The 26,454-nt window shown below is 40.8% G+C and overlaps 1 protein-coding gene across 2 annotated transcripts in view; it reads right to left on the reverse strand.

Moving 5' to 3' along the window:
- LOC149799181 (uncharacterized) overlaps positions 1-26,454 on the reverse strand; it is a 39,381-nt gene that overhangs the window by 12,249 nt on the left and 678 nt on the right. The window contains exons 2-3 of one of the 2 annotated variants that reach the window (XM_089958400.1): positions 3,171-3,286; positions 13-73 (exon numbers count right to left, since the gene is read on the reverse strand). In XM_089958400.1, coding sequence (XP_089814526.1) covers positions 13-73; positions 3,171-3,286 — 177 coding nt within the window. Of the gene's footprint in view, positions 1-12; positions 74-3,166; positions 3,287-26,454 lie in introns of both variants that reach the window. The other variant, XM_089958401.1, reaches the window with a different exon arrangement.

Here is a 26,454-nt window from a genome sequence, read left to right on the forward strand (position 1 = left end):
CTCATATCTTACCCTTTTGCTCATGTTAATGTAATAAGCAAACTGCTGCTGGGTCATGTTGTTAAACTTCTCCCTGCGATTGAAAAATTGATCTAAATTATATATATATATATATATATATATATATATATATATATATATATATATATATATATATATATATATATATAAAAGCAAAAAACGAAAGAGGGTTATGGTGATCAGGTATCCTACAATGAAAAAGTTGACAAAATACTTTTATACAATGCAGTTCTTCGTTATGAGTGTGTTGATATTTACTATGACAGCCCAGGCTATATTAATTATTTTCTGTCTGAGACACATTTCGTAACATGTTAAGCAAAAGGTAACAAATTTGAATTTAATTTTTATATATTTGTTGCTGTTTTTGCCACTCATCCCATAATATGTGTAATATGATTAAAAGTGGAAAATGGTGATTAGAATGACATCCAGAAATACATTAGAAAGCTTTTGTTTAGTTATTGTTATGATGTACAGCGGAACTTAACATATAAATCTGCATCGACCACTATATGGGCAATCTGCACCGAATTCAACTTATACAAGTTTCATTATACAAGAGTCCTTATGGATTTCGTAGTGATGGTCATCGTTGAACCCGTCAGTTGAAATAATTTTTTCTTGGAAAATTCATCTTAAACTGGGATGGTCATTCACCTTATAGTCACGTTGCTTCCATGGAAAAACCATGGCAGTTCAGAGCAATTGTTCAGCAAATATGTTTGTATACAGACATGTAATGCAAGTAAATTTTCCACATAGCTGATTCCCTCCATACCAACACCCCCACCCATCATGTAAACAACAGTTCCAGACTTGTATATGATCACCATTCAAAACTCTTTAGTGAAAGTGATATAATGGCAATCACAGTATTAAACTGAAATGACAGCGGGGGTTTGAACGGAAACGACACTATAAAGTAATCGGTAAATATTGGCAAATCTCTGCAAATTAATCACTAGCACATTTTTAAAGAAGACGATATTCAAAACATTAACCGTTGTATACTGAAAGGAAAAGTAAGATCAATTTCATCAATTTAAGTGAATGTACCCATGAAAAGATGTATTACACTATATTACACAAAGTCATATGGACAGCGTTCTTTTGCATACCAGGGCCCAGCAACGTGGAATGAATTGCCCACTGAACTTAGACACAAAGATCACATTCAAGAGGGCTCTCAAAACTCACTTATTTCGACTGCAAGAACAAACTTAAAGACCTAATAATGTTTCCTACCTTAAATATTCTCAGCATGTTTTTTAATGTTTTCTAATTTCATGGTGTTTGTTTTTGTAATCATATCATCATATGTTTTTTTATCTTATAGGTGTTGTCTAATGTTGTAAAGCGCTTAGAGCTTCAAAAGATTATGCGCTATACAAAGTCCTCATTATTATTATTATTATTATTATTATTATTATTATTATAAATGAGCACAAGAGTTGCTAGAAGAGTTAAAGAAGATCAAAAGCAATATCAGATTGGGTTACAAGCTTTACGTATTGAAGACTGATCACGAAGAGACGAATTTTGTAGATGTAACAAAAATGCATGATGAAACAAAATATGTGATTTTATAAGCACCGTGACTGTAATCAATCATGCTGATAGGTACCAAGAAATGTGCCTGGTGAGAATGTTCAATCATGATTTGTATATTATCATATAAAAGAAAACTGTTAATAAATTCTTATTCAAAGTCATTCAAAGTCATTGATAAACAGGTAAAATAAACAATGGTAACAACCAGTCTCCTTGAATCACAACAGTTTCACAAACAACTAATTCCAACATGACATTTTACAATCTAAATCAGTTTTTCATTTTTTTTTTACATTGGATATAAAAATATTAAATATTTTTACTTCTTATTCACAACTTACGCAATTTCTGACATAAATGTACCTTTCAATTGAATCCATTCAATACCAAAAAAACCCCCATGAGAATGTTGGTATCATGTGTGCTAGACTAGAACCTGGAATGCTGGGAAAGTAAATGAGATAAAAACAATTCTGTAAGTTCTCGTTAATGTTAATGCTTGTGTTTCTTTCCTAGCGCGAAAAGGACAGTAACATACATGTAGCTTGCAAAGTATGTGTGCACCTACGTCAGCTTCTTACACACTCATGGGGAACTTGACAGTGCCTAATCAAATAAATTAAAGATGCAAAATAAACATCGAAAGTACACTGCATCCAATGCTGGTCCATCAGGCATCGTTTTGCAAACATGGGTCTACTATAAGGGCCGATGCTCTAAATAAATACAGTCAGATAGATATCCTACAGGTTGATATTAAGTCGAAAAAGCTAACGGAATGATATACATTTATACTTTCGAAACAGAAAAGGAAACTACCCATTTTCGAGAATAAAATCAGGAAACCAAATATATATACATATATGCCGAGATCAACACAGTACAGTTGTAGTTGAAGAAGGGATTAGCATGCTTATCAGGCAGACTGGGAAGAAATGGTCGGAGAGCATGAGTGTTGAATAATAAAAGTCATCTACAAAATGTACAATACGATGTTATGCATGGAGCTACTAAGAAAATGGCAATATTATAGTATAGTCGGATAATGGACAAGTGCAATAATAATAATAATAATACAGTGATACGGATTATTTACTTGGGTTATGGTTCGTACGTCTGTTAAATTAATTACTGGTTGTAGGTTTCATAAAATTGTTACGACGGTTATGTTTTTAATGTAAGACAAACACCCCATGAGTTTCTAATTTTACTGTTACGCATTATTCTTCGTGGGTGGGAGTTCGTGTGCGTTAATTATAGGTTTCGAACGTTAAAGGTATTAATTCTGAAAAATGCTAAAGCAATCAGCATAGATCTTACGCAAATAACTTATACAGCTTAACACATTACGAATGTTAGGTTTTAGTACTCAGTCAGTTTAAACGACTTAAGTAACAACTCATAAATGATTAACACAATTTGATAAAGCTTTATGACGACTGTATGTATGTATGTATGTATGTAGGTAGGTAGGTAGGTAGGTAGGTAGATAGGTAGGTAGATAGATAGGTAGGTATGCAGGTATGTATGTATATATGTAGGTAGGTAGGTAGATAGGCAGGCAGGTATGTATGTATGTATGTATGTAAACTTGCCCTAAAAGATTATTTTCTTTACGCCAAGCAGTGAGTTCTTCGGTGGCCCATTCCTCGATAGGACGAGCTGATGAAGCAGTTTTCTGATCTGTGGCAGCATCTGTCTTTTGGGTAACCTGATCAAAGATGTAGAAACCATCACACAACGTTGATGTGCATTTGAAGTATATTTATCACAAGCATAACAAAGATGGCTGTGTCAAAGATTTTTTAAGCAATCGAATTAATGGCTGAACTAAATATATACAACTCTCAATAATAAATAATTATATTTGTCTTTGTGAATGACAGCAGACATGGTGAGAAAAGCAATGGTTTTACTATTTGTTTCAATTGCCTTAGTTAGTTTCATTGTTTAACACGACAACGACTGCATAAAGTCTTGCTACCCATTCTCGTGATCATGCACTGAAACCCCTGCGTTCTCCCATCAACGTGTCTCAAAAGTGCTCAGAGAGTTTACGGTTAAATGGTTCAAGGATGGATTGATCGCGATGAACACTGTGTGAATTTAAAACCCGTTAAGTTTCATCAACGCAGTTACTCCTACAAGAAATTCTCGTTCTGGATCAACATGCAAAGGATTTGGCCAACTCAATGACCCACTCGTGTATATGCGCCAGGATGCTTTTACGGCGTCGTTGAATGATTGCCATGTCTCCGATTTAGCATGCTTGTATCGACTGGCTATATCGACGACGGTCAGCGCGTATTTATGCGCCTTCCTCTGGCAGAAACGAAATATCAGCCTGATAAGATTCGTTCGCTGTTTTTGACGACAAACCATCCACATGGAATGTTTCTGGCGCCAGTAAATAAATCTGCCATGATGCTTGTCACGATAGCCAATCTTTGGCAACATTTTATGAACCCCAGCGGGACTCGCTAATTTGCTGATCGTTTCGGTGTCTTTCCAATAACCACTATAAGTTGTTAACACTCCAATGCTAGTATTCCAATTAATGTATTGCCCGAATAATTCATTGTACGATGAATGACTTTTCCCACATAGCAGTTGCTATAAAACATCGTGAAGTCGCTCTAGCATCGTCGGTTAACTGATAGCATCTATCGCGTCAATAAGCGCCAAGTCGACGATATGTAGCTGCGCAACGTTGTAGTTCCTGTATGCGAGATCATGATGATAACGTGCAGTCAATATCGCCATTACCGTTCACGAGCCAACGATCCAATGTAGCAGGCTCATGTGCGCGGTACTGCGTCGACATTTGGGCATCTTCAATCATGATCATGCTTGAATTGGGTCCCGGCGAGGTTGGGGAACCAATAAGTATGCAGATAGACGTCATATAGCACCTGTCATCGTTAAGATTACATCGACTATCGAGGTAAATCTTACTTATCATACTGTTGCTTGCAGTTGGGGGCACAGAGCTTCAAGGATGTATACTGTTTACCCGATTGTGTCTCCGGGCAATCTTATATCTGACGTGCATATGCAGCCAGTAAATCTGCAATGTCAAAACAATATTCTTTACCGAATGTGATTTACAATGATTTATCAAAACGAACATTTGCTTGATTTACATAGAGAAACATTCACTGTTAACTTGTATCACTGGTACACGCCGACTTGAACGCTTGCGTTTCAGAGTAAGCTCGCTGAGTATATTAATTTAACTAATTAGTCCCTGTGGTTAAGTGAATAAACGTATACCACCAATACGAGGCTACCCCGATAAGGGTGGTAAAGTCATGCTCGCCTGTGCATCGCGTTTATTATCGAGATAGGTGTGGCGATGTTGTCCAGAGGCTATGGCTCAAAGGGCCGCCGCATTGGTGCTGCTGTGACCGATGAAGAAACGGCACTTAAGAAAATCACGGGAGAATCTGAGCATAGCACTCGATCATCAGCGATAAAATAAACAGCCGAAATGCACAGACAGGAGATTTAATATATGTGCAATGCAAAATAGTTTTTGAGAATGTCCCGGATGGAGACCAGGACGCTGCAATAAAGAAATAAAATGACGACGACAAAGTAATAATCAATTTAAAGAAGATTATGATGATAATATAAAGGTATTGATCCGTCTACGTAGAAACGTGCAAGACTACAAGAAGCATCGATGAATTATTTTTAAATCCCAATGATGTTACAACGAAACGTGCCAATATTGTAATTAACTGCGAAACTGCGGCGGTGACATCAGAACATTATAACATTAAATCGTTACATACTGAACTACATATAGAAAGGGCGTGAATACATACGATATTATACAGATATGGGGCCGTTCCTAAAGAAATAACAGTCAGTGAACAGCTGGCTGATATGCCCACGAAACCAACCGCGTTAGAAACAGCGGCGCCAACAGTGGTGACGAAAACGATGCCGCTGAAGGATACCATTAAAGAGGCTCAGCCCTAACTAGGTCGGCCAATGCTGATATCAGATTTATTGGAACTGAAGATGGTGCATTTCCACGCATAGATCATGAGAACCTTGCAGCACAAACGTCAGCAGAACCCAGAAATTAAACGTATATGGTGACATGTATGTCGACAAATGGAGGAAGCTGTGTTGGCTATAAGACCTGAGAGTAGTGAAGGGGGACGAATTAGCGTCAATGGGAATTAGCATTACAGACCCCCCCCCCCGGGACAGATTAACGTCAATGGAAATTTAACATGGAGAAAAATCGTGGGACGGTTTAGCGTCAAGGGAAATTAACATGGGAAATAAATTTTGGGACTGTTGAGTGTCAAGGGGAATTGAACATGGGAATATGGGACTGTATAGCGTCAAAAGGAATTTAAACAGGGTGGGACTGTATAGCGTCAAGGGAAATTGAACATGGGATTTTTTTATTTTTTATTTTTTAAAAAATAAAAAAATAAAAAATAAAAATAAAAAAGGGGGTAGGCAATCGAAAGTCATTCTCTTTTCGAGACCTATGAGTGGCCCTGAAAAGGGCCTTTGGTTTTATGTTAATATTAACATAGATGGCATCTGTCACATCTTCTTCTTCTTCTTCTTAAACTCCTTCTAACTGCAGGTCCATACGCAAGTACCCTCTTGAGACATCCTTGTCTTTCTATGTAAACTCTTCTCATCCATAGACTAGTATCTGTCCTATCAACAACAGTCCACTTGGACCGGACATACATGAGCATGTCCGTCCTAAACATCATTGAAGACACAAGGGTGGATGATTCAACTGTGGTCCACATCTTGAGGCGACGAGAACAGGTGAATCAATGCAGTGAACTGCGCTTATTTATAGGTAGAGGAAGGATTGAAACGGATTGAGTTCATTCACCAATCCGAACACGCGTTACAAAATTCAGTCAGCCCGCATCCAATCCGAAGAGAGCAGTCTGTGACGTCACGTGGTCTATATAGATTCGCTAGCGCCTGTATGCAGTCAATCTATGCGACAGTGATTCAACATGACGGAAACTCAGAAAACGATCCATTGGGATGCACCAGCAGTGGAGACCGCCCAAGGGAACCCGGACTTACTTTCAGAAGAGGTACATTGGGATTTTGTGGATTTTCTTACCTCGCAAGAATTTGTTCCGGAATCTTCGTTACCTTCTTCATTACCGCAAGTGGAGAATTTTAGACAGAGACAGAAAGAAGAACTGGAGAAATTTATACAACGACAAAAGGAAGCGGAACAGGCTTTTCTCCTACAGCAACAGCAGCAAGAAGAAGAGGTAAGAAAAAAACAACAACAAGAAGAAGTAGCAGCAAAGAAACAAGAGGGTGAAAATCAAACGGTCACGGTACTGTTGGACATTTTAGCGGAGTTAAGAAGTCTGAAACAAATGTATCAGACTTCTTTATTACGACCTAAGAGAATACGACCTTCCCGAGCTAAACACGTTAACCCTGTGACTAAGTCTACCGTACCACCCTTAGTGATTTCAACCCAATCATCATCAACAGTACGCAGTCCAGAAGTAGGCCTTGGCCGTGGCAAAGGCTTAAGGCAGTTAAAGTTGATTGCTTAAACTCACCCCTACACCAAAAAAGGCCCTTTTCAGGGCCACCCACATTTCTCGAAAAGAAATACAATTTCAATTGCCAATAACTCAAAAAAAAAAACATTTTACCCCTATAGTACGTCTATATGAGTGTGTGAGTGTAGCTTCTTATTTTAAAATCAAAACTCAAAGACACTTACCTTATATAATTAATTTATTCTTTTATCCATAGTTACAATCCAATTCACAATTCACAACAGAGCACTTTAAAAAGTTCATAGACTTCTTCTGTCTCACTCTTTAGTCTCTCTGTTTTTTCAATTTCTTCACCGTCACAATCTTTTCATCCTCTTCCTCACTTTCTTCCCTTCTTCTTTTCTTCTCCTTTTTCTTTGCCTCTTGTAAATAGAATTGTCTTCATTCTTCCTCTTCTTCCTCTGAAGAATCCCTCTTCTTCTGACTCTTTCTGTTTCTTTTTTGGGCAATCTGGAGACCAATGTCCTTTTTCTTGACAATAATAACAGGTATCTTGACTTTTGTCTTTTTAAGCCCCTTTTTTTCTTTTTTGACGGTCTGGACACTCTGAAGACCAATGCCCTTTCTTTTGACAGATATAGCAAGTATCTTGACTTTTATCTCGAAAAGAAGGAGAGTAGTCCGTCGGCTGGTCTGAAGAGAATTTTCTAATGACCCCTCGTAAAGCTCTAATGAAACGTTCGATTTGGCTAGTCTCTTCCATCGTTGTGCTCGGTTAGAGAGTAAAATGAATAGTGAAAGGACAAGACACACACCCTTTTATATACGCTGGGCTGCCATGACTATAAATTAGTCCATGGTGTTTAAACTTGAGTCATTTGACGTTTTTTACTCAAGATGAAACTATCCTATTCATTCGAGAAGAAAGAAGAAGAAAGTAAGAGACAGAAACGCGATCTATCGCCTCGTACCAGGGCTGAAGTCTTGGCACAAATTCATTCCAGTGATTTTGAAGAGGACATGAGTGAACCAGAATCCGAACCCTCTAAACCAAGTTCACCACCCTTAGTCAACCCTGAAAAGTACTATTCCATTCGAGAGACGGAAAAGCGCTCCTCTAGAAAATTTAGAACCACGGCTTACAAATACACGGTGAAGTTAAATGATTTCAAGGCTGAAGTACCGTTAGAGAAAGCAGAAGTGTTTATCACCGGAGTGTGGGATTCTTTGCTCACCACACTCAAGCGACAATGTCAACCTAAAGAAGACGATCGCTTGAGACTTTTCATACAACACGACGGTTTGAAATCCCCTGTTTGGATCGAGTTTAGCAGCCCTGCAGAATTGACCGCTTCCAAAGTCATGGACAAAATTCAACACGTGCAACAATCTAATGACCAGTTTGACATCACCGATGGAAAAGCCACACTGGACATGACCCACGTCTCTCCTCCTCAAGGGACCGGACAACGCAATAAGGTGTTACTGGTGAACGAGCTTCTCAGCACCAAAAAGAGTCTCGTCCAAATTCACAATTCTCAAGACCAGATGTGTTTAGCCCGAGCCATCGTGGTGGGACGAACCTATGCCAACAAGAACGACACGGCAGAATGGAAAAGAGCCTGGAAAACTATTCAACAATCGGACCGAGCCAAACAGCGAAACGAAGCAGAACTCCTGTTGCAACAAGCTGGCCTATCCAAAGACACACCCTGTGGCATTCCTGAAATGCAAACATTGCAAGATGTCCTAGCTCCACGATACACCTTGAAAGTGCACCCTCAAGAAATGCGCGGGTCTCTGTTGTTTCGAGGAAAAGACTTTAGGGACGGAAAATACATTCATGTCTATTATCACGATGACCATTTCGATACCATTACCAGTATCACCGGATTCCTGGGATACGGTTATTACTGTGAGAAATGTGACCATGGTTATGACAATCGAGAGCAACACAAGCATTGTGGATGGAAATGCTCAGGATGTTTGGCCTCTCCACCCTGTCTGAGCGAAGGACCAGTGCCTTGTTCAACTTGTCTGCGCACGTTTGTCAGCCCTACCTGTTCCCAACAACATTTGAAGACGCAAGGTTCACAGCAGAAATGTGCTTGTCAACTGCTGAGATTGTGCCCTACGTGTGGACAAGGCCTACGTACCAATAATGCCAAGGCACACGTATGTTCAGGAAAGAAAAAATGTCACATTTGTCATCACATCGTGGACTTGGAACACCAATACTACGTGCAAAAATACCAACCCCCACCAGAGAAAGAGGACGGTCAAAAGAAGAAAGGCAATTTCATCTTTTTCGATTTCGAATGCATGCAAGAGACCGGCATTCACATTCCTAATTTCTGCGTGGCTCATCCAGCGTGCGAGAAGTGCATTCAAGAACCTATCTTTAGTCATTGCCCTCACTGCAGCAAGATTCCTGGAGGGCGTGAAAAAATCTTTCGGGGACCGAACACGTTAGCCGATTTTGCCAATGGGTTTTAGACCCCATCGACAAGGCATGGAGCCAAGAGGACATCGAACGTTACGGAGATTGTCATCGTCATGCCACGGTGATGGCTCACAATTTCTCCGGATACGATGGACAGTTTCTTTTGAGATACTATACGGAACAAGGCACCGAGCCTCCTAAAGTCACTTTGAACGGAGCCAAAATCATTTTCATGCAAGTGGGACAAGTACAGTTTAAAGATTCGATGAGTTACTTGGCCATGCCTTTGAGCCGAATGCCTAAAACGTTTGGAATGACAGAAATGGCTAAAGGGTACTTTCCACACTTTTTCAATACGGAAGCCAATCAACACGCCGTTCTACCCCATTTACCTGAGGCTCACTATTACGACCCCGACAACATGCGTACCGAACAACGAGAAGCTTTCTACGCTTGGTACCAGGCTCACGCCTCCTACCCTTTCGACTTTCAGGAAGAAATGTTAAAGTACTGTCGTTCCGACGTGGACATTTTACGGCGTTGCTGTGGAAAATTTCGAGAACTGTTCATGGAACACGGAGGGGTCGATCCTTTGAAAGAAGCTTGCACCATTGCCAAAGCGTGTTCCTTAGTGTACCGGCAACGATTCATGCCTGAAAACACCGTAGCTGTCATCAGTCCTCAAACGACCCACTATGTCAAACGTCAATACTCGGTCAAAGCCCTACGCTGCTTACATTACTTGTGCGACAAGGAAGACAAGTGGATTCAGCATGCCAGCAACGGAGGGGGCGAAAAGACCATCGGAACGCATTCGGTCGATGGCTGGGACTTAGAAAACCCCAAGATCGTGTACGAGTTTAACGGTTGCTTATTTCACGGATGTCCCGTCTGTTACCCTGACCGTGGCACTAAAAATCAGTTTTTACAACGAACCATGGAAGACTTGTACCAGGCCACTTGTCAGCGACGCCTGAAGTTAGAACAGGAAGGATACCAAGTGCTGGAAATGTGGGAACACGAATACGATCACCGTTTGAAAACCGATCCCGAATTTAAACGCCTCGTGGAAAGTTACTAGTTCATGGACCCGCTGGGTCGACAAGTGGTGTGTGTCTTAGTGACTTGTTTTCTGGGATTTCGTTTACCAGCCGATTCCTTGTGGACTCTTTACGATCAGTACTTACCACCCAAATGGTCTTAAATGGTCACGAAAAACTCCTTTTGCTCAAAGCCTTGCGTTTTCATCTGGATACTTCTCGACCCCTACGGGAAAAAAAGATTCGTCAACTTTTAGCTACCCAAGACGTGTATGACGATGTGTGTGTAGCTTGTGACTTACATCCCCATTGGACAGATGTCCGTGCCTGGAAAGAATGGGATTTTGAGGCTTGGACCAAAGAAGTGGCCCAGTATGCACGAGAGTTGTTCAAGGGAAAAAGTTACTTTTCAACCCGTGTTAGTGACGGTGCCAGAAGAACCCGTCACCCAGGACAGGACTGTCCTGGACAGGCCTGAAAGACCCTTTCGGGAGGACACTTGTGTGACCTTACACCCTACTATAGAACTGGTTAGAACATTACCCAAAACATGTTGTACAGACACTTGTTTTTATTCCACGTTAATGGTTATCATGTGCCTTTTATCCTTGTACTTAAGCCTTTGGCTTTTATATATTTTTGTCTTTCGTATTCATGTTTGAAACATTCAATAAATATGTTCTGAAAAAAGTATATAAACTCTTGTCTTGTTTGTTTTCGTGTCACAAGCGACATTTCTCACATTATGGATACATCTGCTGTCTCTGCCCCCCCCCCCCCTTCCTCTACGGTCAAAGTCATCGACGAACACTTAGATCGTGCCAGTTGGGAGGCTTTGTATCTTCGTCATCCCTTTAACATGCTCATTGCTGGACCTAGCGGTTCAGGCAAAACCGAATTTGTCAAACGTTTGATCGAACATAAACATCATTTGATCGATCGGCCACCTCAACGGATCGTGTGGTGTTACAAAGAGTGGCAATCGGCGTACAGCCTCTTGCGAGAAAGTCAAGGCGATTCCATCGTGTTTGTGGAAGGCATTCCTAAAGAAGACGACGGCATCGTCTCTGACTCCCGTCAAACCCATTTGATCATTTTCGACGACATGTTAGGAGAAGACGAAGAAGAAATTAAACTGTGGTTCACGCGCAAAGGGCATCACCGTAATGCCAATGTTGTTTATATCACCCAAAATTTGTTTCAACAAAGTAAAGCCCATCACACCATCAGTCTCAATGCGCATTACGTGGTCTTGTTTAAAAGCCCTCGAGATAAATCGCAAGTGCAAGTCTTAGCCAAACAGTTAGGAACGCCTTGGCTGACTCAGGCGTACGACGATGCCACTCAAACTCCACACGCCTATTTACTCGTCGATTTGAAACCTACGACCCCTGATGATTTGCGATTTCGTACCCACTTGTTTCACCACTGGTGCCAAGACGGAGGGCCTGTCCTGTACACGTCTACGTCCTCGACTTAATTTCACTCCACAAAAAAATCTATAAAAACCTCAGACACTTTTCGTCTGTCTCACACACATTTTGAACATGACGTCCCTTCAGTCGCATCTTCCCGTCAAATTGATTCGTGCCTTGTATGGCATCAGTCGAGAAAAAAATCCACATATACGAGCTCGTGTCTTAGAAGCTACCCTCAAAGAAGTCTTACGATGGTTCACGGTGACGGCACGTCAGATACTCCAAGGGATCATTCAGATTCCTCATCAAACCAAACGCTTTTTCGATCGAAACAAAGTCGCTTTGGTCCAACTGGCCGATCCCCGCATCGACACTCAAATCAAAAAACAAATCATTTTGAAACCTGGAGGGAGCGGTACTCTAGGAGGGGTCATCATTTGCTCTCTCTTAAGATGGGATCCTAATGCCCCCAAACTTCTCCCCAAGAAAAAAGTCCAACGAAGCCCCAAGAAGAAGAAAAAGACCAGGTCCCCAAGAAGAACTTCTCCAGTGGCGGGACCCTCCTCTTACCAGACACCACCCCGGAAAAAGAAAAGAAGCCCCCAGAAAAAGAAACAGAGAAAAAGTCCCCAGAAAAAGAAAAGCCCACAGAAGAAAACTACTCGCAAGAGGGGCACTTCTTCGGCCAGGACGCAACCTTACACTCACAAACCACGACCTGCCACGGCGGTGACTGCGTCTCCGGCAGCCTCACGTTCATCCACTTCTCCGTTGATGACACCAAGAACTGAAGAGTACTTGGAGACGTTGATCACACCAAGAACTTCTCCGTTGATGACCCCAAAAAGAACTTCCCTAGTGGCAGGACCCTCCAATTTAGTGGCAGTGGCTGCTGCTCACAAAGTACCTTCTCCCAAAATCAAAGTTCAAGAAAGATCGGGCATGTTACAAAGTTTACTGGATTTGTCCAAGCAAGAACTGGCTCGATTTAGTCCGTTGCGTACCCCTGCACGACGTGTCATGCCTGTCCTGAAGTTGATACGACGTAAAGACAATAAGTGGCGACGCGTTCCAGTATAAAAAAGACCTGTGACCAAGTCGGGGGTATCAGTGTTTTTTTGGTGCTCCTGAAGACTCAAAGATGTCACCCTCCAGAAAACCCCAAGGAAAGAAAAGAAAAGGACTACCACCACGTTTAGTCAAACATGGGGACATGTTATCTGTCCTGTCCAAAGCTTCTCCTCCTCTACGAAAAAAACTCATTCAATCGGCCTCCAAAGAGGTCATCGATACCGTGTGCGAATGTTGTTTGAACGTCTTGAAAGGCACGATCCCTTTGTCCAAACACCAGAAACAATGCTTAAGCAAACATCGTCACGTTCTTCGCCAAATGGTTCGAAAGAAAATTCCCATTCGTCAAAAGAAGAAGATGTTGGTCCAACGTGGAGGCATTTTACCCCTCTTGTTAGGCCCCATACTGAAAGGAGTCTTGGGAACCATGTTGGGAGGACTGGTGGGAGCAAGATAAAAAGGCCTTCGGAAGTCCCAAGATCTCAGAATCGACCCCTAACAACCCCATGGAAGGACGAAAACTAGCTTTAGTGCCTTACAAACGATGGATGGAATACCATCGGTAACAAGAACAACGCACCCCGCATTTACCTCCCAATCCCAATTTGAGCGAGATGTCCCAGTTACAACACGAATTGCAGTCCTTGATGGATCGCCAAGATTTGTCCGAAACAGAAAAATCGCAAAAGTAAGGTCAATTTTGCAACGACTTTTGCAACGACTGCAACTCTTTCACTAGAAAGCTTTAGACGAAACAGTTCTACCCACTCTGAAAGATTTTAAGACCTTGATGAAAAGTACAGCACCATCACCAGTACCAGTACCAGTACCAGTACCACCACTACCAGTGACCAAGACAGAAAAAGGAAAAGAAGAAGAAGACGGGTTTCAAACTCCACCAGAAAAAGTACGCAAGTTAACAACACCACCTATCTCCAGAATTGGATGGATTAAAAAGATGATGGCCACCCCTTCTTCATCACAAGAGAAAAAAAAGTGAAGACAGAAGTGAAGACAGAAGTGAAACAAGAACCGATATCCCCCGCTCAGACATCCTCCTCTTCAACACCTATTGCCGGTCGCACACGCAAAGCATTGCAATCCAAGAAAATACCCCAAGAGAAAAAGAGTAGCATCTTCCAAGAGTGGGTACCTTATTAACATACGAACACAAAAGATGGAAAAAGTCTTAGCCAGCATTTACTACGATCCTTCGCATCCTGCAGGTTACGCAGGAGTTCAAAAATTGTATCGTGCTGCCAAAACTCGACTGAAAAGTCTACGTTTACCTCAAGTGCAACGATGGTTACAAGAACAAACTACCTACACTTTACACAAACCCATTCGACGCAAGTTTGCCAGAAGTCGCACCCGAGTGGAAGGCATCGATCATCAATGGCAAGCCGATTTAGCCGATGTCTCTCATTTGACCAGCTACAATCGTGGCTACAAATATTTGTTTTGTGTCATCGACGTCTTTTCCAAATTTGCCTGGGTCGTACCCTTGACTTCCAAATCCAGCAGCGAGTTAGTGCGAGCCCTGCAACGGGTGTTGAAACAAAGCGGTCGTCACCCTCTTTGATGGCAAACGGACAAAGGCACCGAATTTCTGAACCAAGCTTTCCAAAAAGAATTAAAGAAACGTGACATTCATTTTTTTACCACCGAGAATCCCGAAACCAAAGTCAGCATCGTGGAACGTTTTCAACGCACTTTGAAAGAACGCATGTGGAAATCTTTTACGCATCACCACACTCTGAAGTACATCGACATCTTACCACACCTGGTGCAAGCGTACAACCAATCTTACCATCGAAGCATCGGACATGCCCCGCAAGACGTGACTCCCGAGAACGAAGTGTTGGTGTTTGAGCGCCTGTTTGGTACGTCCCCGACGAGGGCTGTCCCCAAGAAAAGTGGAGAGTTGGCCGTAGGAGATTGGGTGCGCATTGGTAAAACCAAACGCACTTTCGACAAAGGTTACTTACCTAACTGGACGACCGAATTGTTTCGCGTCACTGGACGAGTGCATGGTCGTCATCCAGCCGTCTATAAATTGGAAGACATGGACGGAGAAGTGCTCAAAGGAACGTTTTATTTGCCCGAGTTACGTGTCACCAAAAAAGAAGACGACGTGTACGACATCGAAAGCATTCTCGAACGCAGAACCCGTAAAGTGGGCAAACGACGTGTCAAAGAAGTCAAAGTACGTTGGAAAGGATATCCACCCAGTTTTGATTCTTGGATCGACGCTTCGCAAGTCATTGACTATAAAAAGAAGTGACCATCATGCCCTTTCACACAGACGCAGCTACGTCGACCACCCCTTCACCCAGTTCTTCTCTGCAAGATTTACAAAAACAACCCTTGTGGGTGTGGTGTGGAGAACGTGTGCCTAAAACGCAAATCGTCTTTTTCTGCCAAATCTTCGTGGTGTATTGTGTCATCGGGGCAGCCATCGCCAATTTGAGTTTGCAACAAGGAGACAAACAATTGTGGACCATTTTACTGAGCAGTTGCATCGGTTACCTGCTTCCCAATCCCTCCCTGAAATTCTCCTCGAACGGGAACCACGGGAACCTTGTGTCCAGTGCCAGTGCCAGTCACCACTCCAATAGCAACCACAACCAGAACCCCATTTTAGGCGGAGACACGTCTCAGACGTCCAGAAACCCCTCGGACAGCCACAGAACTCTGGAGTTATGAGTCACCAAAACCAATTTTACTTAACCTTACCCAGTGACAGTTCCATGGAGGTGTTTCCCCACAACACGTTGTGCTCTTACACGGCCAAATTACCTCAGGCCATCCCCTTAGATCACGAAGCCCATTGGGAAGTGGCTTTAGTGGAAATCATTCACCCGACCCAAGTCCTCAATGTCCTTCCCAATCAAAATTGTTTTGATGTGGAAGTTCATGACGAGCAAGTGCAAGAGTACTTGGATAAGAATGTCAAATATGACAAGAAAACCCGTACACAAAATCAAAAGTGGACCTACCACTTGTTCATTCCCCCAGGCTATTATTTTAGTGGTCAACATTTGGTTAGCACCATAGCCACCAGGTTTAATAGCGTGTTTCTTAAAGCTTTGGAGAGTGTCAGAAAAAGTGTCACCATGGAATACCACAAAGCAGCTCGTCGCTTCTCGATGAGATTTGACGGGAGTAAAATCCTGTCCATTTTATTTTGTCCTGAATTGTATGACATGTTGGGCGGAGACATGAACCTGAGAATGGTCATGATGAAGAAAAACGAATTACCAATCATTTACGACAACGAGTCTTTTATCAAGTTATTTCGTACCCCGGTAGAACTGAACCAAGGACTGAATTTGATGTTCGTGTATTCCGATGTGGTAGAGTACAACGTGGTGGGACACATCTCTGTGCCGTTACTTCGTGTAGATTCTGCCACGAACGCTGACGAGGAAGGTGGAAACACTTATCACGTCCACCGCGAATTTGTACGTCCTCACTATTTGCCTGTCAGCAAGTCGTATTTGGACACGGTCAACATTACTATAAAAGGAGATTTGGGACAAATATTCCATTCACCAAAGGAAAAGTCACGGTGAAACTCCATTTTCGAAAACGGTTCTCTCACGATTCGTAAGTCATGTATCCAGTGTACCGAGGGGTTGCTCGACAGCGAGGACACGGTTTAGGAGACATGTTAAAATCGGCCTTTCGTTCGGTGGCCCCGGTGTTGAAACCGATGGTGAAACGCGGATTGCACGCCTTGAAAGATGCGGCACAGACGCAAGGCAAAGAATTTCTCCAAAATGTCATCATCGACAAACAAAACCCTAAAGAAGCCTTCATGAGGGCTGGCAAAAATGTCTTGCTGCAAACGGGCAAAGACCTTTTGGGCCGACGAGACACACCTATAAATGCCCTGCACGCTACCGAGTCAGGCATTCAGCAAGGACAAGGCAGAAAGAGACGACGAAGAAAACACCCTTTCACCAGACTTCACACGTCTAAAGCGAGAAAGACAAAGAAAAGAAGAACCGTTCGAGACTTAGACGTTTTAGATTATTGAGACACAGAGAAAAAATGATGCACCGAGAATCTTGCGCTTGTTCCAAGACGGAACTGGACCTGTTTGCCATGCCCCCCACGATGATGACGATGCAAGGATCCCAATGGGTGGAATTTCACCCCGTCTCCTCTTTGACGGATTCCGCTCCCATCGAGTTTGAAATCAAAGGACAGCCCGAAGATTACATCGATCTGAATAGCAGTTACTTGTACTTGAAAGTCAAAGTTCTAGATAAGGATAATAGTGCAGTAGAAGACACTGAGAATATAGCTCCCGTCAACAATTTCATGCATTCCTTGTTTAGCTCAGTGGACTTGTACTTGAATAACAAACTGGTCAGCAGCAGCATGGATACTTACCCTTATCGTGCCTATCTGGAAAATCTCTTGACGTACGGAATAGATGCCAAGAACACTCATCTCAATGCTTGTGTGCTATGGGAACCTGACGAAGCGACCAAGTTTGACATAATAGATAAAGACAATAACGGCTTTGAGGAAAGACGAAACAAAATCACAGGTGGAAAGAGTTTAGAACTGATGGATCGTTTGCATTTGGACATGTGATTGCAAGAGAAATATTTGCTGAACGGGGTAAATGTCCGCTTGAGACTGAATCGCAGCAGTGCCGCTTTCCATTTGTTGGCTGATACTGCTGCTGGCACTCCTAAAAGCAAAATCGAGGAGGCCAAACTCTACGTACGACGCGTGGAAGTGTTACCCAAAGTGGGAAACGACATCAGTCAGACGTTGAGCAGAACGACCGCCAGGTATCCGATACGTCGCGTGGAAGTGAAAACCTTCACCATTCCCAAGGGACAGCGATCCATGATCGAAGATCATCTGTTTCAAGGACAGTTACCCAAACGTTTAATCCTTGGTATGGTGGAGAATTCAGCCTTCAACGGAGCCTTCGCTGAAAATCCTTTCCACTTTCGACACTTTGACGTGTCCAAGATCGAAGTCAGTCGCGATGGCAAGACCTTGTGTACCCAACCTTTCGAATCTGACTTTGAGAATAAGAATTACTTGAGATCGTACTTGTCCCTGTACGAAGCCACTGGACAATTAGGGACCAACACCAGTCACGGCATTACGTACGAAGATTACGCAGGAGGTTATGCTTTGTGGGCTTTCGATTTCACTCCAGACCAAGGCAGCGACGAGGGACATTTCCACCCTATAAAATCCGGCCAGATTCGTGTGGAACTTCAATTTACTAATGCTCTACCCGACACGGCGAACGTCATCCTGTATGCAGAATTCGATAATACCATAGAAATCAACAGTTTGAGAGAAGTCATTCTAGACTATTAGAAGCTATGGAAGACTGTTATCCCTCTTTACCTAGTGGAGAAACTTTGGAGATGGAATGTGAGGAGACCATGGAAAAAGAAGAAGTTATCATGATGAAGTCAAGATGGCCAGAACAAGAAGCCAATTAAGTCTCCTGTTTTGCCAAACACTTGGTCGAAAAAATGACGGAATTGATCAAGAAAGATTGCTATGGATGTCAAAACGATCATCCCAGTCAAATTCAACACGATAAATGCCTGATGCTGAGTCAAGAAGAAAAATTGGACGAGTATCTGGACGATGCTTGGAGTCTCATCTCGGACGAAGACGTGTTGCACCAGTGGTATAAAGACTTGCGTGAACATTCTTGTCCAACATTAACCACTCAAGAGATCGATCGCATCGAAGCTCTCCTGAATCAAAGTGAGGAGACGAAACGAAGAAACGGTTATTTGTCAGACATTTTCAAGCAAAAAGTCAGGATCGAATTGATGACTTATTATTACCTGTGAAGAAGAAAAAAACACAAAAAACATGGATACCTGGGAACTTTATTACCTTTTGAACCACAGTTCGTATACGGCTTCTTGGAATCCTGTCGTCTGTGCTAAAGATGAACTCCCTCATCGCAAACCTCAATACCATCTAGCTTACGTGATCAACACGGACGACAGTCATCTCCCAGGAGCCCACTGGGTAGCCGTTTACTTTCCTCAAGAAGGATGTGTGGAATATTTCGATTCGTACGGATTGCCCCCATTGGAAGACGATATCATTGACTTTATGAGAAGAAATGCTCAAACCACCCGATTCAATAATGTGAAATTACAAGGCACAGATTCCTTGGTGTGTGGACAATATTGTGTGTATTTTCTGCATCATCGCAGCCTGGGCTATTCCTTAGAACATTTAGTGACTCATTTTGATCCTCGTTCTTCTTCTAGAAATGATGTGAAAGTAGATCGATGGTTTTGTGACCATTATGCTTATCTTTTGTCTCAAGCTAGGAAACGTAGTGTCCATCAATGGCCTAATGACTTCCAACAGTGGAAATCACAATTTCATTCACAACGTTGTCAGCCCTGTTTAAAGTAGAGTGTGAATTGAAAAAAATGTTTGTGATTTGAAAAAAAATGTTTGATGTTATAGGGTTGAATTATTGTTAAAAAAATGTTAGAATTGTTGGTTAGTGTTAAGTGATTTTTTGAATAAAAAAATGTTGTGTTTTGAAAAAAATGCCTTTGTCGTTTGTTTGGCTATAAGAATGTTGATTCATGCTCTTTAACTTCTTTCTATCCCTCTCATGACACTCATTGAACGTTGCGGCTCGAAAACCGTGGAGGGATGTTTTCCTTCACGTCCGCGCTTTGACTTTAAGAACCGGGGTTGTTTCCAGTCTAACCATCCATTGTCGACTCATCCTCCTACGAAGATGTGCTCCAAACTAGCTAAGCTAAACGAAACCTACGTGAATTGCATAGGGTCAGACACAGTCTGAAACCGAAAGCTGAAGAGATAGAGAATGTGAGAATGTTAAAAGTCACTGAAGACCTGATAGAAGAGCTCGTCAGAGAAGAAGTGAACAGGGAGAAAGAAGAATGGGCAGAGAAGTACAGACTTCAGAGACAGCAGCAACAGCAACAACAACAGCAGCAGCAGCAGGAACCTGAACCTGACAGAGGCTTTGTCGATTGTTTTTATCGACACCAAAGAGTTCTTCTTCTCTTTCCGAAGAAGCAGACCTATCGTCAGAAAGTCTATCCTCAGAGTACGTCGCATTCTTAGAAACTAAAAGATTGCCATAGCAAACAAAAAAACAGCCCTTTTCAGGGCTACCCAATACTCTAGAAAAGAAATAACAATCCATTTGCCAATGTGTGTAGGTAGAGTAGTGAGAATATAAACACTAACTCTTTTTAATAGTGTGAGTGTATGTGTTTGTGTATAAGATTGTGTGTTTGTAAGTGCTCACGTACGTTGGTGTGGATAGTAGATTAAGATCATGTCTTTTTTTGCTGTTAGAGGTGTGGGGAGAGTAGATTTGGGGATTTGATTGGATTGCTTTGCGTATGTGAATAGTATATTGAAGTGATTAATGAAAATTTTTTAGAATAGGCATGGGTAGTATAAAAAGGTGAGTGAGTGTTTCTTTTAGGTCCGCGCGTTGTTTTGGTCATGATCTAGGTAAGATCAATTTTATGTTTAGGGAATGTTTTCCTTCACGTCCGCGCTTTCACTCTAAATTGAAACTCGTTCGGCAGTCTATCTACCCTTGTTGATTGATCAACACCACCAGAATGAACACCAGAATTGTGAAACTGCTAGAACTCCAGATGCACCTGGAATATGCCAGGCGCCTGTTGAACGAACTGGCCGTGGAGGCCATTGTCGAAGAGGGAAGGATGAAAGAGGAGGAGGAAAGAAGAAGAAAAGAAGAGGAGGAAAAGGAGAGAAGAAATTTCAGAATCCCAGAGACAGAAAATTGGGATTCTGAAGCCACATATCCCGCTTCTGCTCTCCCAAGAAAAAAGGTGAAAGGAGACTGGGGAAGAAGATGTGTGTGTGGCGCCAGGCCAGGAAGGTGCCAGCATTAGATAGGTGCATCTGGAGTTAAAAAAAAACCAACAGCCCTTTTCAGGGCTACCCAATACTCTAGAAAAGAAATAACAATCGATTTGCCAATGTGTGTAGGTAGAGTAGTGTGAATATAAACACTGACTCTTTTTTGTGTGAGGGTATGTGTTTGTGTGTTTGTGTTTGTAAGCGCTCACGTACGTTTGTGTGAATAGTAGATTATGGGTTAGTTTATTGTTTCTTAGCGTATGTGGAGAGTATAGTTAGGGTTTTGTAACCGCTCACGTACGATTGTGTGGATAGTAGATTATGGATTTTGTTTTAATGATTTGGGTGTGTAAATAGTAGATTTCGGGTTTGTTAAATGTTGCTTCACTTATGTGGATAGTATATTATATGACATGAGAAAGTAGGGGGATGTTTTCCTTCACGTCCGCGCGTTGTTTGGTCATGAACTAGGTAATATCAATTTTATGTCTTAGGGGGATGTTTTCCATCACGTCCGCGCTTTTCGTATAAGAACCCACAGTATTCGTCGTTCAAACCATTCTACAGAGAAGATGGCTTCAAACCACCTGGATAAAATGCAAACATTACAAGACGTCCTGGACAATTTGGGCATGATGGAACAAATGCTAGTGAGACTAAATGAAGACTACTATTCGTATAGTCCCCATCGAGTAAAGATGGAGATTAATAACTTAAGAAAAGTAAAGGACATGATAAGTGGTGTGATGAAAGAAATAAAGGAGGAGAAGGAGGATGAAGAGGAAAGGATAAGGATAAGAGAATGGAATGAAAAAATTGAAAAAGAAGAAGAAAATGAGAAGAGGAAGAAAGAAGAGGAGGAGAAGAAGAAAGAAGAGGAGGAGAAAAAAAAGAAAGAAAAGAAGAGAAAGAGTGTAGGAGAGAAAATAAGAAGTTGGTGGAGAAATAGAAAAAATTAGAAGCAGAAGAACCCCAAAGGCCCTTTTCAGGGCCACTCATAGGTCTCGAAAAGAGAATGACTTTCGATTGCCTATCCCTTTTTTTATTTTTTATTTTTTATTTTTTTATTTTTTAAAAAAATAAAAAAATAAAAAAAATCCCATGTTCAATTTCCCTTGACGCTATACAGTCCCACCCTGTTTAAATTCCTTTGACGCTATACAGTCCCATATTCCCATGTTCAATTCCCCTTGACACTCAACAGTCCCAAAATTTATTTCCCATGTTAATTTCCCTTGACGCTAAACCGTCCCACGATTTTTCTCCATGTTAAATTTCCATTGACGCTAATCTGTCCCAGGGGGGTCTGTAATGCTAATTCCCATTGACGCTAATTCGTCCCCCTTCACTACTCCTGAGGCATAACATTGACTGACCGAATTAAATCGCTGACCAGTGTAAGGATCTTGATGCGGAGTACAACCATTCGCTGAAACAACTATTAAACTGGAAACATACTTTGATCAGCGACTCTCACGCGTAGTTGAGTCATGAGCGCCGGCGTGGGGGGAAAACATATATGACGAATATTTTACGTTTTTACCTGAACACAAAACTATTTATTGATTTTTATTACACGGTGACATACATTTAATCGTTAGTGTCTAACGCTCTTTCCCGCTGCACTCTACTGGGTCGGATACACCACCACTGAGTGAAATAGATGGTTAGAAAAGCACGAAATAAACTTTGGATTAGATCGGATGCGGAAGTAGTTTCCTTAGGCACTGTCTTTACATTAATCCCCTGATGACGAAAATCTAGCAAAAACAGATTATGGTTTTTTGTACTGAATAATTACATAGTGAAGAATTCGGAGTGGTTGGACTCTCATTTGAATACTGGTATTTGTAGAAGGCTAGCATTTTTATGATAATGAAACTTCATTATTATCGATACGTTCACTGATACTACAGTGCAATAAACGCGGCAGCGAAGTCATCGATGTAAGCCTGTTATGTAGCACCTGCGGCCGCGGTGGGCCTTGGCCTTTGTAATAGCTACCACGACGTCCGGCTCTATATCTATCATATCACTGGTTAGTGCAAGTAACGAAATATTATCAAGGAGACTTCAAACGAAAGTAAATGGCCATATCACAATTATGACAGCCACGCCAAGTATTGTTTGAAGAACAACTAAATTGTATTCGGAAGCCATCTATGACGCCGCTATTAATGCAGATGAATACAACGCGTTGATGGCCGAAATGGACAGCTTCAAAATAATTAAAGCGACTAAAGATTCGTACACCACCCACAGCGATTTATCGTTGATGTTAACACCGCGAACTATGTCGATCGTCAAAATAATATATCGCCGGATTTCCGTTAAGAAAGTAAAATAAAGAAACTCGCACTGTGTGCCTAATGTTATGCGGTAAAAAGGTCTTTTTCGGGAATTACTAAGGTACTAATTCTATCACATCCACATTGGACTCGGCTACGTATTTCTGCATCTCTTTGATGCGTTTAAATTCGGTCCTTAATTATAACGACCACGCTCTAGAGGCGTTTTTATTTGTGCCCTTTGATCTCTCGCATACTTATATTTCAGCTTGGAGGTCGGAATACAGACTATCTTCAAGGCTTTTTATCTCATACGAATCCTTCAGCGTTAATGTTTACATGAGATTCATTTTCTTCCGATGTTACTAAAGCAGATAGTAAACCGAGATAGCTCTTTCCGTTGGTAGTTCCTTGAGATTATAGATACACGTGCCATCTTAAGCTTTACATGTATTATTTTGTTACGGCCAACCTACGTGTAATGATGAATGTTAAGTATGCGATGTGAAGCAACACGAACAATCCAGTAAGGGCCCAACAACGTGCTTGGTGGCTGTGAGGCGTCCTCAGACCTAAACACCGCTTATCAAGGGTAGTATGTGTCTCTCAGCGGTATCATTAACATCAATCGATATATTCACCAAAGTATACTTCAGTTTATATATGAAACTTATCTAAGCTCGACTCTCTTCCTAATTAATACAGACAAATATTTTCCCGAGCGTCGCTCGGACTTGCAATGTCTCTTTCCACATAACAGTGAACTCAGCGATTGTGCCACTGACGAATAATTACGTGCAGGTAACTTAAAACCAACATATAAAGTTGACCGCCTTGAAGAAAAATATGTCACAGGCCTCCTGCACACAAAGAATATAAACAGAAACACATTTTACTTTGGGGTGTGCTCACCCCTCCGTATAAAGGATTTATTTCTTTTATTGGCAGTGTCCAAGCATACGGGAGACTAAATCTGACTAAGACAAATTTAATAACATAATTTATTCCTTCAGATTATCCGAATATCCATGTGTATTAAGCGAGGCTGTGTGATGTAATCCTCAGCCAGAATATTCTGGACTGATACATATTGTAGCATATATTGAATTACAATATAAATTAACTGTAGAGAACTCGTAGGAATTGTTGTAAATTCCAATATGCATTAGTCTTAATATTAAAGTTGTCATCTCTAGTGTTATGTGCAAGAATGGGTGAAGAATTAAATTTTGTATAAAAATGATTTAGTCATTTAAAAAGGTTTATAGATTAAAATAGATGATATTTGTAATAAACTTGAAAACCACCTTTACATCCAAGAGTTTCAAGGCATGCTCAGATCCATCCAGTTTGTTTTGTAACAAACTTCATATAAACATTAAGTCAAAATATATATGGCCCTGTTTAACATAAACCTATAACTTCGCTCAGTAAGGAAAAGGACATGTAGAAGTGCACATCAAAAACTACTACTAATACTTCTAGGCCAACATCAGTATTGAAATGAAATCAAGGTCATAAATGAACGTGACTGGAAAGATCATCATTTCTTGCCTCTTACATTAACTAATTGTTCTAAACTGAGATGGCTTCAAACTTAAATAATGCCTGGAATTGTAAAAAAAAAAAACAACAACAATAATGCCTTTTTAAAAGAAATGTGGAAAAGTCCTTAAAAGCGTGTGCTATTTTTCTAATGACTTCTTAGAGACTTTATGTTATATTTTGGAACTGTTCCAAAACTGAGTCATTACTTCCTAGTTTCATTGGGTTGATAAGGAACAAGCGTAATCATATGCGCAATTTTATTTTAGAGTTGCTAAAAGATACAGTGGCTAATCCACTTTTGTTGCAACTGAAATGTTTGCAAATCACAACTACAATTTTATTTAACCTCAGACATATCCATGTATGAAATTAAGCATGCGCGAACTGATAGTGATATGACCTCATTAGTTTTGCTGTTTGGGTATGTTAGAAACGAAAATGCAGAACTTATAAATACACGTTATAAACTTTAGTAATTTCAAGGGTGTTCATGCGGTAAATTGTTAAGCAACTAGTTTTGTCCTAATTTATGAATTTATTTTATTAGAAGATTGATAATAATGGGAAAAATCATTTAAACGCATAACATCATGCAAATATTGGTCAATGAGTTAAGAAAATATTTACTGTTGTTAAGAGTCTATGCTCATCAAATAAGTAACAGAAAAGAGTTAAAAGCAAAAGCTTTGACAACTGCAACAAATAATTTATTTCTCGAGAATACAAGGTGAAAATGAAACAAAATAATTTGGGGGTATTGGAAATCAAATCCCAAAATAATCATCGAATTGCAGACACAAGTCCTAATAATTTAAAATTCTGAATAAACTTTATTAAAAATTCAAATTAATGTGAACGTTGAAGGTGTTTATGTGCATATCTGTATTGAGCTCTTGCAGCAACAGTCTTTTGTTGAAATACAGTAATATAATTAAGGTTCTGATTTCACTATATATCCTAGTGAGTGTCTCTGTCCAGAATATTTTTTATGAGTACTTTGTATTTCCAGAGAAATCAATCACTGCATTTATGTCTCTATCCAAGAATATTATTTGTTATATAAGTTCTCTGCATTTCCTAAGAAAATAATTACATAATTATATAAATTGAAGAAATAAATTCCTATAAAAACGAACTACTCAACATCACAATAATAGAATTTAAATCTGCTTAATCTTAAGCACGAATAAATAATATTTCCAATTTCAAGATTATATAGTCCGCTGTCTGATATCAGGTCACAGCTAACATTTTGTACAAAACAAAACATAACCTTATGAAAACTAACCTTCCAGAACGTTCTTAGTCTTTACAAAATAAAACGATAGTCATTATTAGACAGCTTATTGCTAAAATTACAATATGGAACCTTTACAATATCAGGTTCACTATGCAAACTGTAGGGAAATCCCAATAACCTAGACCCAGACCCAAATAAACATATTTATTTCTATTAATAATGATCCTAAATAGAGACTATCTTACCTATGTATTGGTCGTTTACAGAAAAAATCCCAAAAGGAATAAATGATTTCCGTTTGGACACGGATGAGACCAACATTATATATTGCATTGCAATAGAATAAAAATGAAATTAAAAAAACAAACAACATACAATGCAAATTAAATATACATAACACTGTGCAA

The sequence above is a fragment of the Sinohyriopsis cumingii genome, chromosome 5 (assembly GCF_028554795.1).
Source record: "Sinohyriopsis cumingii isolate HCF-2022 chromosome 5, ASM2855479v2, whole genome shotgun sequence".
In the NCBI taxonomy this organism is placed as follows: domain Eukaryota; kingdom Metazoa; phylum Mollusca; class Bivalvia; order Unionida; family Unionidae; genus Sinohyriopsis; species Sinohyriopsis cumingii.